General features: G+C 37.1%; 1 protein-coding gene across 1 annotated transcript; it reads right to left on the bottom strand.

Moving 5' to 3' along the window:
* Positions 1-2,544: 2,544 nt before the first annotated feature.
* LOC121967352 (probable inactive ATP-dependent zinc metalloprotease FTSHI 2, chloroplastic) lies at positions 2,545-15,659 on the bottom strand. Its single transcript, XM_042517508.1, has 12 exons — positions 14,259-15,659; positions 12,025-12,197; positions 7,470-7,571; positions 7,227-7,391; positions 6,492-6,632; positions 5,693-5,851; positions 4,706-4,791; positions 4,449-4,527; positions 4,180-4,302; positions 4,045-4,101; positions 3,677-3,960; positions 2,545-2,889 (listed from the first exon to the last, which is right to left on the bottom strand). The coding sequence occupies exons 1-11, from the start codon at positions 15,577-15,579 to the stop codon at positions 3,742-3,744; spliced, it is 2,625 nt and encodes an 874-aa protein (XP_042373442.1). The 5' UTR covers positions 15,580-15,659; the 3' UTR covers positions 2,545-2,889; positions 3,677-3,741.
* Between the last annotated feature and the right edge of the window lie 571 nt (positions 15,660-16,230).

Here is a 16,230-nt window from a genome sequence, read left to right on the forward strand (position 1 = left end):
TTTTTTAATCTATCTCTCATCTGCATGCAACAACTTTTCTCTCTCACTGCATGAAATAATAATAAAAATTTTTAACCTCTCTCTCATCTACATGCAATAACTTTTCTCTCTTTCTTTTTAAATTAAAATGATATTTTATCTTCTCTCCTATTATTACATGTAAAAAATTATTATGGTAGTGATGATACAACTTGTAGCAGTTACTATGCAGTAACTGCTATAACAGTGATGATACAACGTTGTAGCAGTTACTATGCAGTAGCTGCTACAACTTGTAGTAGTTATTATGCAATAGCTGATAAAACGGTGCAGAAGCTGCTACAAAGGTGCAAAAGCTACTACAACGGTGCAGAAGATACTACAACGGTGCAGAAGCTGCTACAGCGGTGTAGAAGCTGCTACAGCGGTGAAGTAGCTGCTACTACAACGGTGCAGAAGCTGCTACAACAGTGCAGTAGCTTCTACAACGGTATAGTAGCTGCTACAATATAGTAGTTACACACTGCTACACGTTATAGCAGCTACTATACAGAAGCTGCTAGAACGTGTAGCAGCTATTGTGTAGTAGCTGCTATAATTTTGTAGCAGCTATATCACCTTTAAAAATTAGCAGCACAGTGATTGTTGCATGCAATCAGATGAGAGAGAGATTAAAAAATTTTATAGTTGCATGCAGATGAGAGAGAAAAGTTGTTGCATGCAGATGAGAGAGAGATTAAAAAAATTAGATTTTGGTCGCGTCAGATAGCCCACGTCGAATTTCTCTCACGATCGCACACAAAGTGTCGCTTAGCATATCAAATATATATATATACACACACACGTGGGCACTTCTCTACATAGGAAGCACCTCCCATGTAGAGAGGCGTCCATATGCGTCACACATGCCAATCATCCAGTATAAAAACCCTCTATATATACACAAATACAAATGTGTCATTGATAGTCTACACACCCCGTAGGTGGCGGGCATGGATGACTCTCACAAGCAACGAAACGTTGATTTTTTTTTATTTATTTTTTTAAGTTCTCAGTTATGCCAATAAAATTTTACCTTTAGGATTTAGGTATTTGATTATACTATTAAGCACACAAAAAATTGCCAATAAGATTTTACCTTTAGGGTATTAGGGTTGGGTCATAGTATTAAGTATAAAAAAAATTTAGATGCTCACGAAATATACAAGTAAGATGTGCACAATAAAATTTTTCATTTATTTTAGGATATTGCTGTTCACGTAGTATATATATATATATATTTATTTATTTATTTATTTTCCATAACCTCTCGATTATACTAATAAAATTTTATCTTTAAACTTTAAAAGTTGAATTTTACTATTAAGCACAATAAAAGTTTTCAATTCGAAATTTTTTTAAGATTTGTACATGATGTGCGTGATAAGTGGTAACATTGCTCTTTTATATGGGTCGTGGCCGTGGACAGCAACTAAGTTGCTGTACAGTAATTTTTTTTATTATATTTTTTAGCTCTCGAATGTATCAATAAACTTTTTTTTTCTTTACGATTTAAGAATTAAATTATAATATTAAGTAAAAAAAATAAGTTTGCACAAGATGTACATGATATCAAAATTCTTTTATATATATATATATATATCATCCCACATATCCCGTGTACTCAAAATTTTTTCTAATTTAAAATTATTTTTTTTACATAATATTATAACTCAATCTCTAAATCTTTAAAACAAAATTTTATTGGCACATTAGAAAATTTAAAAAAAAAATAAACAAAAAAAAATTGATCAAGATCCGAGATGCCTCGACCTGTGAGTAATGTTGTGCAAGCTATCATTAGCCTATATAAACTTTTGATATCATATACACTTATCCTGTACATCCCATGAGTACTTAAAAAAATTTGATTTAAAAATTTATTATGTTTAATACTATAAATTAATCTCTAAATCCTAAAGGTAAAAGCTTATTGGTATAATCAAAAATTTATACTGATGGTGTATATAAAAATTTTAGCTACACATCCGCTCATGCATGATTCCGTAGGCACCGAGTAAACTTCACACACCTAAAATTAGTCAGGGCACCCGACTCCCTTCTAGATGTCCGAATCACTTCCGAGAACCCAAATTATTTCCAAACACCTCAAGTTCACTCAATCACCCACGAAATTGTGCAATAAACGGATATGCAAACTAACTCCTTAATATTATGCTCCCCAACTTGTTTTCATAATTGAGATAACTCGGAGTATCTGGAGTCACTGGGGCACCCTAAATGAATCAAGACACCCCTAATGATTCTAGATGTCCCGAGTCCTTTCAGTCACGAAAATGCAGCACAGAATAAATCGGAGGTTTATTACCCCTTATATATATATATATATAAAGAATAATAAGCTACCCCTGATTACCAACAAATTCATTCCATTTAAAAGAAATAATAACTTGATGAACACGTGGCATTCTTCCACTGAAACTGACAAGTACTAAATGGTGTTAATAGTTAAAATGACAAGAATTTTATAATTATTGGAGGCATTTTATTAATTTTCCCCGTATATTTAAGTTAACAAAGGCATTTATTGATCAAAAAAAAAGAATTGAACTACAAAATTCATATTAATACAGTACAAAATATTTGAGCAAGAAGCCACTCATTCTACCTGTTACACACGTTTGGTTTACTTCACTGTTCAATTACTTTTGGGGTATCTCAGACAATGCAATTAAAATCTTACCGATCAATCTCACCTCGGCTAAGTATAATCAAAGGGACAATTATCTTCAGATTCAGTATTCTTTATTCGAATGATCGGCCACAAGCTGTCGTGCCAGTGATTCGATATCATCAGGATAGTGACACTAATGGTGTCGATGCTTCAACCATGGTGAAACAAGCACGAACCTGGTAAACGGTGACATACTGATGTGAGCTGTGATACTAATGTATTTATTCTGAACAATCACCATGAAAACTAACAAAGAACTAAACAGGTGATAATCGTTGCCAATGAGGTCGATCTATGTAAAACTGATGACTTTAAAATATCAACTATTGACCAAGAAACATATGATTTGGGATTTGATCCAATAAACTTTATGCAAGACTGTAATATTAGTGATATTCAAATTAATTAAATCATTTTTTCAAGAATTAAATCAATATTTTTTCAACCTTTTATAACTTTCACACTACTAAATTCAATAATTGGCACTATAAAATCTATTAATGGGATTTGGGGTTTTAATGTTGATAGAATCTCAATTTATTTTCTTAAGTTTATCGTTTTTAGAGCTACAATAACATAATTAGTTCTTTCTATAGCTCCACACATCCATTGGAATTGTCATCTATGCTAAATTAATTCTTTATGTTGTTGCCTCTCAACAACCCAAAACTTGGATCCATCAAGTATGGTAAGACATACCAGTCATAAAATCTTTTTACTATCCCAAGGACAGAACAATACGCGATACTCAAGAAATCCCTCTCCAGTTTAAGCTCTATGTACATGTCATGACTTCACTTTGATAAATATTTAAATGAATGCATAATGCAAAGATTTGCAGTAGAGAATCTTGCATGAGATGACCCACTACTTGATGTACCAAAGTAATAGAATATTGCATAAATTTCTCAATTACAAGAAATGGTTGCTTCAGAGGTAGAACAATAATAAAAGAGAAATTACCTTGCATTCGCTAGGAGAATGTAGTTGTTTGTATGAATGGCATGAAGTAATATTGGTACTCAGGACTATCGCCCAACACTTCCATGAGTTGAACCGCTTCCAGCAATCATCATTTCTTGAAACTGCGAGAGCTTGACCTTCCTTATATCAACAATATTTTCTGGCATAGGCTCAAGATGACCAAATTCCTCCACAAGGTTAAAGAACTCCTTTTTGGTGACACTTTTCTTCTCAACTAATCGATCAGTCAACACATTCATCAACTCCTTATTGTGCCGCAGTATCTGCAAACTATCAGTTAGTAAACTGCAATTTTCACCCATACAAATGGAAGTTACTGAAATAGAGCTCAAAAACATAAGAAACACCTCTTTTGCTCTATCGTAACACTTGTGCAGTACCCTCAGCGCCTCCAGGTCAATTTCCTGTTGTAAGTATAATTGTCAGTCATAAGACTTTTCTGGGTAGTACTCTTCCAATTTCACTAAATAGTATAAAGATACTTTGATACGATCAGCAACCCAGAAGTCAGACAGTCCGTAATATTTTTCAGAAAGGCCACCAAGAACAAAGCGCCGGGCAGCTGACCTGGCATTGTTTGCTGTTGCAGCCCAAATTGTACTCAGCTACGATGATGTTGCATTATGTTTGAGTCAGAATGGTTCCCAACATTAAGGAATAAATCATCAAAATGCAGGCAACAAACAGCAGTATATTAAACACTTCACAAGTTAGTAATGACAACGGACTAAACCTAGTATCAAAGATTTACCTGATCCTCACCATACCAGATTTCATCTGCAGCACGAGGTGCTAATTGAACAGTAATATGATCAAGTAGGGATTGTCGGCTGTTACATCAAGCATAAGTATAAAATTCAAAATCATTTCCATAAAAAGGGCAAAATGGAAAAGTAGAAAAAGAAATATTAAGCCCCGACACCCCACCCACCCACCCCAAAATTGCACACCTTAGATATTTGACACATTAAGAAAGAAAAAGTTCTATTTACAAATACAATAATCTACCTAAGCATTTCTGTTGTGAATTTCAAGTAATCCATTTTGGCTCGCACATAGCCTAATTCTCTGCCAGCACGAGGTGCAATAGTTATCTGAAAGAAAAAACAAGCTTTAAATCATCTCACTAAGACTCCACAAAATGCATATTCAGTGATGAGATGACAAGTTGATCAAGAATGCATGTGAGCGCTTTGATTTCAAAGTCAAATTCAGCAATGATGAGCCCTATCTTGATATAAGAGAAAATTTTGAGGGCTACTAAGCTTCATCATATCCAATTGTTACAATAAAATCCGAGGTCTGATTAAACTAAAAGCAATGCAATTGGCAGCAAAAAAAAAAAAGGTTTGACGTGATTGAAGTCGGGCTGACTAAGCTTCACTATATCCAAATGTTGAGAAGAAATCTGCGGTCTAATTATAAACTAAAAGCAGCAAAATTGGCAGCAAAAAACTAAGGTTTAATGTGGTTGAAGTTATCAAGTCCATGCTCCCTTATCATTAGTGATTCTCACGGTGCTACATCTCAAGGCAGATGTAAATTCCATTGAGGAACAAATTACATAAAGGCAAAAAACACTTTAGCTGCATTCCAAGTGGTTGAGCACAAATCCATAAGAGTTCATAAGGATCATTGCAAGGATAACTCTACTTGCAGCATGAACTCACCAGAAAATGGAATGAAGCATGGTCAACCCAACAAAATCTAGTTCATAAATTGAGATAGCAGCTCGTCCATATAGAAAGTTATTATGCAGTTGAATCAAATATTCTGCATGAGATTGTTCTTGATATCAAGATAGTGAATAAAGCATATCAATTTGTCAGATAAAAATATTTAAGAAACTCTATGCTCATCTAAACCAAGAGAGTCGACCAGGGACAAAAGCCAATAATTGCTGGCAAATTAAAAATCCATTGATAAGGCATTCTGACAAAGTAAATAGGAAATAAATTGCACGAGACTTGTGAAAAAATAGAGATAAGACTGTACAAACTCAATGTCTTTTAAATCAGGAAAGTTGACAGCTACAACAGCCATAGATGCTTCATTGATAGCCATCCGTTTCCACATCTCTGGACTCCTATCCTTCCTATCAAGCATTCCCCTTTCTTCTATTTGTGCAGCTTGTAATAAGTCATCAGTTGTTATCTGAGACAGTTAAAAAAGAAAACATGAAATAGGACAAAACATACCAACTTAAATAGCAACGTGGAGAAAATCAAATCTAGGCCAGTTATAAGCAGTGACTGAGATAGCAACACATGCTATCTAGAAGGTTATCCAATTGGAATCAGTAATTTTTTGTGATAAGAGAGATTGAATCATTGAAATAATCAAAACATGAAATCCAGGCCATGTTGTTTTATCATATCATTAACAGACAAGATAACAAAGGATGAGCATGTAAATAGAAAATCATCTCAGATTAATTTAAAATGATGTGAAAAAGTAACTTATAAGGCATAATCTGTTACGGAGAGAATTGCAACAGCTCATCCATTATGCACCTGAGAATATAAATCAGCAATACTGGTGGTAAAACAGGATAGGTAAAAAGTCCAGCTTTAAAGAGAGTCTCATGGAGAAGTGGAGGAAGCTGTGAATGATGAGTCAAGAGAAAGTGATCCCAAGACATGACTCAAAATGGCTTGTTACGTGTCACTATGAAAAGTCTTATGGAAGCTGTGAATGATCAGTCACACTAGCAACAGCCAAAATGGCTGGGGAGGTTGTCTTCAAATCAAACTTGCAACATCCCTCCCGTTAAAAAATTCAATTACTAAATTACCTCAGATCTTCCATCACGCATCATATTAATGGCTGCAATTTCAATAATGTTAGCTAGCTCAGCACCAACCATCCCGTCAGTCACACTAGCAACAGCCAAATAATCCACATCATCAGCCATAGGCTTCTTACGTGCATGAACCTGAAAACAATAAAAGAAATACAAAATACAAAAGGATTGCAAATAGGAATTATTTAAGTGTTTTGTGCTCGATATTTGATTTTATTAAAAAATATCAACATCTAGCTCAGCATACGACTTCAACCATGAGAACCAAAAGAAATTTCAGGGCTTTAGCACAGCATAAAACCTAAGTAGCCATTCGAGCACAGAGTTTCGAGGATTCAGTATTTTTGTCAAAATTAGGAAAAAAAATAATCAACAATAATGACAATATAAGCAAAGTCATTCATTGGATCATGCAACAAGGTAGACAAGAACTGCACTTGTAGAAGAAAATCACTGACAAACCAAATACTACCTTATTTTTAACAGCTATCTAGAGAATCTGGCTTTTTGATTGAACAAACACAAAAAAGAGAGAATCAAAAATTTCCATAAGATGCATAGCAGGTGATAATCTTATTTTAATGCACATAACAGATACAAGACCATTAAACAGAAGAAACTACTATTGCAAACTAAAAACTGGTCATTCTGCAAATCTTAAACTCGATAGAGAATCATTATAAGAGTTCACTGCCAAATCAATTAGCATAATAAATGTGCTAATACCTTCAGAATCTCAACGCGACCAATTAGACTTGGCTTTGGTATGAAAATTTTTCTATCAAATCGTCCTGGTCTCACAAGAGCTGGATCAAGAATATCAGGTCTGTTCGTTGCGGCTATCGTGATTACATCACCACGTCCTTCAAAGCCATCCAAGCAGACAAGAAGCTGGTTCAAAGCAGGCAAATCAACGATACTAATACTAAGATACAAGCATAATGAAGTAGTTCATTTTTTCTTCTTTACCTGATTAAGAGTGGCATCACGTTCTTGCCCACCAGAGCCCTTGATAAGGCCACGTTCTCTTCCAACTGCATCTATCTCATCAATAAACACAACAGAAGGAGCCTAGCAAAAATAAAGGCAAAAATTTTACAGGCAAACTACAATCTGGATTATCATAATGGGCATAGAAGAAATAATACAAATATACAGTAAGTTAGCATATAGATAGTAAATAAAAAATGCTACAAAAATGCAAGAATCATCATGTAAGTACCCCGTGGTAGTTTTGATGTGATCAACCAAGTCAAGTTAGGTCCTGTTATATTTTTGATGCTCTGTGTCTAAGTGTGCAGGAACTTAAGAGCACATGAGATCGAGCGAAAGACGCAACTAGCGAGAAAGACGACACAAGAGAGAGTCGACAGACTCGGTGCGTCCGAGGGACGAGGTGCTGCGAAGAGTACACTGGCGGATGAGAAGGAAGCGCGCGGCGTTTCCGAGGGACGAAAAGCCGGAGCGGAAGGTTGCTCGAGAAAGACGGAAAATTGGTTCGGATGAGCCATATTTCGGATGGTCGAAATCTCCTAAGCGAGCGGAGCCAAAGCGAAAGACTCAGACCCAAGCAAGCGGAACCGGAGACCTGGACCCAAAAGTCAACCAGGCACCTGGACCAAGTCCAAGCGTCCGGACGGTCCGAGCGCTCGGATCACTTGGGCGCCCCTGGGCTTTTTGCCCAGCGGGATCTATGTCGACCTAGTTATTAGCGCCCGAAACCCTTCCGAACGCCTGGACCAGAAACTTCATCGAAACGCGATGTGGCGCAATCCATTGCGACGAGAATAAAATTCTATCCGCGTCCAGGCGTATGGAACTATTCCAGGCGCCTTGATTAGGACTACAAATACAGCTCTGATCCCAATAGCTAGAAATCATCACTTATAATCAATTTCTTTGTTTGTTCTACTACTGTGTGAGCTGTCAATGCTATAAGAAGCTTCTCCGCTTGAAGGAGATATTAGTGGTCTTTTTCAACATCTTAATTAGCAATCTTCTAATTGCAAACCAAGTAAATTCTCCTATGCCTCTTCTCTCTTTCTAATTAGTTTGTTAATTTTTTTATATAAGTGTTAATTTTACCAAGCTATAAGTTCAAGAAAGATATTTCTTTTTATTATGCAAGGCAATTCACCCCCTCTTGCCGGCCTCCAAGGGACCAACAATTGGTATTAGAGTCAGGTTCACTTCAGAAGGACTAACCGCCGACCGAAGCATAAGAGATGGCCAGACCAAACATCTACCCGCCTAAGTTCGAGGGGGAGTTCACGATTGGGAAAAAAAAGATGGAGGTATTCTTCAAAACGAATTTTGATTTATTATTAATCTTAAAATATGATTTTGTAGCTCCAAAAGACAAAGAAGAAAATCAATAGGCCAAGAAGGAGCAAGCAGATTTCGTAGCAAATGGACGAGCCGAATTCCATCTACTGAGCGTGTTACCTCCGCAAAAAGTCAACAGAATCGGCGCCTATGAATAAGCAAAAGAACTTTGGGAGAAGTTCCTGGAGCTACACGAAGATATGTCTGAAGCCAAACTGACGAGACGGGGCTTACTCCAGAACCAAATCTACAACCTCCAATTGGAAGAAGGAGAAATGGTCGCACACCTCCACTCAAGAATCAAGGAGTTCATCACCGGATTCACGAATCTCGGAGAAACGGTAACCAACCGAGATTCGCTAAGGTGCGCGCTTAACGCATTTCCTAGGACTCCGGAATGGTCAACCCTAATAGATGCATACTTCATCTCAAGGGACTTAGAGGTAAGTGATTTAGAGGAGTTATTTTCAACATTTGAGATTCACAAATCTAGAAATGCAGGTCTAAGAATGAAGACAACACAAAACATTGCCCTTAAGGCAAAAACTGACAAACAAGAGTCTGAAACATTCCTTGAGAAACAGCCTTCATGGTAAGGAAATTTCAAAAGTTATTTAAAAATAATAAATTTAATCAAGTGCAGGATAAAAGAAGAAGAAGAAAGGTAAGATGCTACCACTGCAATGAAGGACACGTGAAAGATAATTGTCCTAAATTAAAGAGCAAGAACAAGGACAAGGACAAAAGACCAGTCCAAGCAAAGCATCGAAATCTAAAAGCAACATGGCACGAAACGTCGTCCGAGTCAAAGATCGAAGCCATCGTCGGACTGTGCTAGTGGCAAGTCACCAAGAAGATGAAGACGACGAAGCAAGCTCTTCTGCAATGAACATCGAGAGTATGAAGGGAGAGCAACATCAGAAGAAAGCAGCTCTACAAGGGGAGCTTCAGATTCAGAAATCGACAAGGTAAGTCAGGTACGATCCCTACCTCCTGACCAAGTATTTAAATTTATAAAAATATTGTCGAAGAGTTCTTGCAAATTAGAAATAGAAAATAAAAATGAAGAGTTACAATTAACCTTAGCAACATCTTGTCGACTAGAGGATTTCGACAAGATAAAAATGGGCAATGAAAAATTGAAAGAAGAAATTAAAAGTTATACAAACTCACATGTTCAACAAGTTAGAAAATATAATGGACTAAACTGGGACTTTAGATATCATAAGGGTCAAATCAAAAAATTGTCAACAAAATATATAAGAAATATTTTATTAACCCAGTTGGAAAGAACCTATATTGGTTCCAAAATCATTATGCATGTTTTATTTTGATTTCGTATTCTTGCTTAGAATTATCAAATAAATTGTTCTACATAATTTCTGTTAGAAATTAATTAAAAATAAATTTTCTCGGGAAATAAAATTTTATTATTCATCTATAGAAATTTTTTAAATTTTTTTTACCGTTGTATTATTTTTCTATAAATTTTTTAACAAAATTCGTATTTTTCGATTTAAAAATATCTTGCAGTATTGTTTTTTGCAAAATTTATTTTTCTGTGAAACTTTATTGTTTTCTCTATCTAAAAAAATTTTCCTTAAATTTTTTGACCGTTGGTGAATTTTCTATAAATTATTTATCCAAATGAAATTTTTAATATTAAAAATTATCAAAAAATTAATTTTTGAAATTTTATTTTTTCTATAAAGTTACTTGCTATTATACATTTTCAAAAAATATTTCAAGATTTTTTAAGGTTAATAACTATTTTTAAGTATTTTTTTTTTAAATATGTCTTTATGTAGAAAAGAATTTATTTCTGCTTAAAATAATATAAATTTTTTTGAGAATTTTATATATGCTTTATATATGACCGTTCAACTGTTACAAAATTTTTTTAAATTTTTCCAAGTCTAAAATTTTTTTTATTTAATTTTTCAAAAATAGTTTATAAATTGAAACATCCAAATTTTCAAAACTTAAAACTTCTTGATTTTTTTTAAATGATAGTCACTATATTTTTCCCTTAGACTTTGCTTCAATTTATTTCCAATTATTTGCATAGATTACCCTATTTTCATGTGATCAAATGGGGAGAATTAGAGATTAAGTTTAGGGGAGGGTACATTTTTTATTTTGTATTTGCAATTTTATAACTGTTATTTGTTTGTGGTTTACCCTAACTTAACTTGGGGTTGCTCACGTCAAAAAGGGGGAGATTGTAAGTACCTCATGGTAGTTTTGATGTAATCAACAAAGTCAAATTAGGTCCTGTTATGTTTTTGATGCCCTGTGTCTAAGTGTGCAAGAATTACGCAGCTAGCAAGAAGGACGGCACGGGAAAGAGTCGACGGGCTTGGTATATCCGAGGGACGAGATATTGCGGATGAGTATGTTGGCGGACGAGAAGGAAGTGCGCGGCGTTTCCGAGGGACGAGAAGCCAGAATGGAAGGTTGCTCAAGAAAGACGGAAAATAGGTTCGGATGAGCCCTATTCCGGATGGCCGAAATCACCCAAGTGAGCGGAGCTAGAACGGAAGACCCAGACCCAAGCAAGCGGAACCGAAGCGGAAGACCCGGATGGAAAAGTCAACCGCTGGGCGCCTCGCCCAGCAGGGGTTGTGTCGACCCGGTCCGGGTGCCCGGAACCCTTCCGGGCGCCCGGACCAGAAACTTCATCGAAACGCAACGTGGTGTGATCCGTTGTAATGAGGATAAAATTCTATCTATGTCCAGGCACCTGGAACCCTTCCAGGCACTGGGATCAGGGCTATAAATATAGCCCTGGATTTATAGCCCTGATCCCAGTAACTAGAAATCATCACTTGTAATCAATTTTACAATTTCTTTGTATGTTCTACTACTATGTGAGCTGGCAACACGCTGTAAGAGGCTTCTCCACTTGAATGAGACATTAGTGGGTTTTTTTAACGTCTTGGATTAGCAATCTTCTGATTGTAAATCAAGTAAATTCTCCTATGCCTCTTCTCTCTTTCTAATTAATTTGTTAATTCTTGTTATACAGGTGTTAATTTTATCAAACTATAAGTTCGTGAAAGGTCTTTCTTTTTATTGTGCAAGGTAATTCACTCCCTCTTGCCGGCCTCCAAGGGACCAACACATCATTCACTACTTAATGTGGGATGTTAAATGAAATTTTGAGGAAAGAAGATAAAAGCAACTTAACAGGTCTTACATTGTCTTTTGCTTCTTGGTAAAGCGCACGAACACGGGATGCACCAACACCAACATATATTTCCACAAATTGTGAAGCTGAAATTGAAAAAAAATTAACACCTGCCTCACCAGCAACAGCCTTTGCCAATAAAGTTTTACCCACCCCAGGAGGTCCGCACAAAAGTATACCCCCTGCAAAAAAGCAGAATGAAGAGAAATGTGAGACCATGCTTCATATTGAATGCCTTGCATGCAAACTAAAGTGTCAGTGCAACACTTGTAGAGGAAGACGAGGTTTCAAAGAGTGCATAAAATTGATAGCGGAGCCATTGCATATATGGTTATCATAATCAGACAATTCATGATTTGAATTGTCCCGTTCATTAAAATTCACATCCCCAGTGATCTGAATCAGCAGGCTGAATCGGACAATTTCATTCAAATCAGTTAGGTTCTGATTCTCTGACAGGATGAAAAATCAGGAGGATATTAAAATTTAGGTTTGGCTCATAATTCATTTTCTTGTTAATAGTTGTGTGCCAACTACTGACTGTTCGAAGTCCAGTGTTGACAGATAGTTGTGTGCATTTAACTACTAGGCATTTCGACGGTTTATTAGAAGCAAGAAAAGGATCAAGTTGTTCTGGTCACCTTGTGATGCACACTGCTTAGATTTGATTCTTGCTGATGCTTGTTTTTTATATGATACTATAGCTAATGTAAAGAGGATCATAGTCTTTGTTTATCATCATACTTTAGTCATCAATTTATACAGAATATTTTCTTAGGGAAATGAATTGGTGAGGTCTGCAGTCACGAGATTTGCTACAGCATACTTTATACTACAAACAATGGGAGAGATGAAAACCACACTTAGATCCATGTTTGCTTCTAAATTATTGGTTACAAGTTTGTTTGCAAGTAGATTAGAAGGGAAGAAACTATAAGGTGTGATTCACAATTTTGAAAGTTGAAGTTTTGTTTGAAGTGTGTGACTCCACTAGTGAAAGTGTTTCGTCTAGTGAATGGTGATGTGAAACCAACTATGAGCTATATTTATGAAGTAATGGATAGAACTGAGGAGCAAACTGCAAATAACTTTAATGGCACTAAGAGAAGATATAGACAGACTAGATGGGATTTACAACTTCATAAACCTTTACATACAAAGGCCTACTAACTCACTTCTCAATATGGATTTTAATTGAATGCTACTAATCATTCTCCTCCCGCACTGAGACACGAAATGGCATCAATACAGGCACAAACAAAGGAGTTAGTTCCACTCCTCTTCATCTTTCTCCTCCTCATCCTCCTCGAAGTTGTTTCATTCAACATGAATGAAGACAAATTTGCAATCTAGAATCAAAATCAAGGAGGAAAAGCAGAGACAAGGAAGATATCATAAATGGAACTGAGTGTTTTTTATTAGAAGACAAGTGAAATTGGCAAGGAATTAAGGGAGGAAAAGCGGAGGGATCCGTAAGAGTCATGTAAACGACTCACATGAAATTCATAGAGGAGAAAACATGTGAGACAATTTTTCCAGTTGCAGCCTCGCCGACATCGTGATCTGGTGACAATGAGTAGTAAATTAAGGGCTGAAAAGTCACAAGTGTGGAGTGCCATTGCGCACAAAAAATAACTATATCTAATTAATAAATATTAATATATTATATAATTTAACTATGTTACAAGTATGACATATAAGTTTATGCAAATTGATATACATATCTTTTTTATTCATATAAATTTATGTGATTCATAAATGCCTTTTTAAACCTTCGACCAAACTATTTTTATGTGGTTGTATTAATTTAATCAATTTAATTTGGGATTATCCAAGGACTTTGCCATATATGACTCTCAGATGATGGCCTGACTAGACTGAACATAAGACTGCCAAGACTGCATATTGTCTATTGATTAGTTACCTAGACTGTATTACCTCACATTTGAACCAGAAATGGATATGAATGGGGTCCTCATTTGTATATGTATACGTTGCCACATAGGTCAGTTTATAGAACACTCAAGAAGTAATAACGTCTGAAAATTTTGTAGTAGAATGCTTCTAGTGAAATCAATTTTTTAAGCTCCTCAAGAAAAAATATATATATCAGGCAATTTTCATATCAAATTCCTCAAGATCCATTCACATTGTTAAGGAAGTTACTAACGATAAGATAACATTGAGAATAGATGGAGAATGAAAGAATTATAACAATCTAAAGAGGGTGTGAGGCCACTTGCCTGGAATTTTGACTCCTCTTCTCCTATAAACTTCCCCCAGTGTGAAGAATTTGACAATCTCCTCAAGTTCCAGTTTTATCTTCCCAAGACCAGCAACATCACTAAACTTGATATCAAGTCCCTTCTCCATGTACTGTGGCAGCTTGCTGTGTGCTCGCCTCACCCGAGCACCTGATCGCATAAACTGCATTGCCATCTTCATGTAAGGGTTCTGCTCGCCTCCCTTCTCATCGTTTTCATCTTCCCCTGGTCCCTCGAGTCCAGCCATTTCTCTCTCCAGCTCCCTCATCTTCTTCCGTTCCTCTGCCTCAGCCTTCTCAATCTTCAGCCTGTCTTCATAGTCCTGCTGCTGCTTCCTATAGTTAAGCACAACAGTCCTATAGAAGATGAAAAATATAAAGAAACCAGCAGCAGTGACGACATTCTTGTCCCTTGCCATAGTTGCCCACATATATGCCATCTGCTGATAATTCTCCCTTGCCTGGCGAAGCGATTCCTCGTACTTGGCCTTCTTAATTTCCAGCCTTTTTTTTCTTACCTCTGCCTTTTTGTGCGCTTTAATAGCCTTCACCATGGCCTCTCTCTCCTGCCTCACTCTGGCCAACTCGGCCCTCCGCTTTTCAGCCAGTTCCTTCCTGGCATTCTCAAGTTCCAACGAACGCTTAGACTTGGGCTTCGGTTTTACGGTCGACCTAAAGTAATCAGGAACCTTGGCCAACCATCCCAAGTAGGAGGTGGGGAGCTTAGCCTTTCGGACGGGAGGGGTATAAGCATTGACGCAAAAAGAATCCAACTTTAACCGATCCCACGACTCCCAAAACCTCTCATCCCTCTCCTCCGTCGGCAGCACCGTCCGAAGAACCCTAGAATCATCAAGCACAACGAGCACCGCTTCCGGCCACTGCCTCAGGCTGACCGAAGGTGGCTTCACGACGTGCAGCAGCTTCCCCTCCTCCTTAAAGTTCAAAATTTCCGTGTACGGGATGCGCTCTCCGACCGTGGGAAGGCCGCGGGACCACTGCCCGATCTCCTCGGGGGAGAGGGCCTCGGCCTGGCGCTTCGCCCTAGACTTCTTCTCTGCGACTCTGGCGTCAGCAGGAGCCGGGGGGAGCGAGGCGGCAATCACAGTGAGGGTCGCAGAGACCTGGACCAGACGGGAGCAATGCTTCTTAGCTTCCTCCTCGGGATCCTCTCTTGGCGCGTTGGCGGAGTTGCGAGGGATGGAAGATTTGCAGGATATGGAGGAGGATAGTGATCTTGACCGAGATGGGGCTTGTGGTAGGGGAGAGTAGCGGAGAGAGGTCGGAGCGATGACCTCCATGGCCGACGAGGAGCAGGAAGAAGAAGGATTGGATCACCTCCCCAACTCCGAGTCCGCCATGGATTGGAAGAGGGTTTGCGAGGAGTGGATAGAGCTTCAATCAAATAATGGGCCGTGACCAAATTATTGGGCTCGACTCAATAAGCTATTAAATATTGGACTCGGCCCATAAAAAATATGACAAAAATTAAAATAGCACTTTTTTATTGGAATCATTAAAAGGGTGTTTTTTTTTTTTTTACTTTTTTATCAAAGGGCAAACCATCCTACTAAACCCTTGTAAAATCACGCAGCGACCCTCAAACTCTCATCATATACATTAATAATCATGAATTATCAAGCTGTTATAATAGTTACAAAATTATAATTGTTACAACCTAAATATTAGGTAAACATGATTGAACTCATATTATAGTAGTTATAAAATCGTAATTATTACAATGTGAATATTTTTTATCAAGTTAATTACTATAATATAAATATTGTTGAACCATAACTGTTATAATATGAATATTATAGGTGGCTCCCACATAGGAGTCAATCTTTCGGTTAATGTGGCAGTCAAAGTCTAAGGTAGTCAACCTGAGTGAATTGCCAATCGAGACATCAGAGACTACAATATGATCGGACAATCTCGATCCCACGGGTCAT

The sequence above is a fragment of the Zingiber officinale genome, chromosome 3B (genome assembly GCF_018446385.1).
Source record: "Zingiber officinale cultivar Zhangliang chromosome 3B, Zo_v1.1, whole genome shotgun sequence".
NCBI classification, from domain to species: Eukaryota; Viridiplantae; Streptophyta; class Magnoliopsida; order Zingiberales; family Zingiberaceae; genus Zingiber; species Zingiber officinale.

Bases quoted from the DNA above. Each gene is read 5' to 3' on its own strand.
- LOC121967352 (XM_042517508.1), bottom strand. From the start codon at position 15,579: ATGGAGGTCATCGCTCCGACCTCTCTCCGCTACTCTCCCCTACCACAA. The intron at 12,198-14,258 runs GCAAGTGGCCTC...GCTTTTTTGCAG, and splicing joins AAGAGGAGTCAAAATTCCAG to GGGGTATACTTTTGTGCGGA. The intron at 3,961-4,044 runs GTGTTTCTTATG...GATAGTTTGCAG, and splicing joins GTTACGATAGAGCAAAAGAG to ATACTGCGGCACAATAAGGA.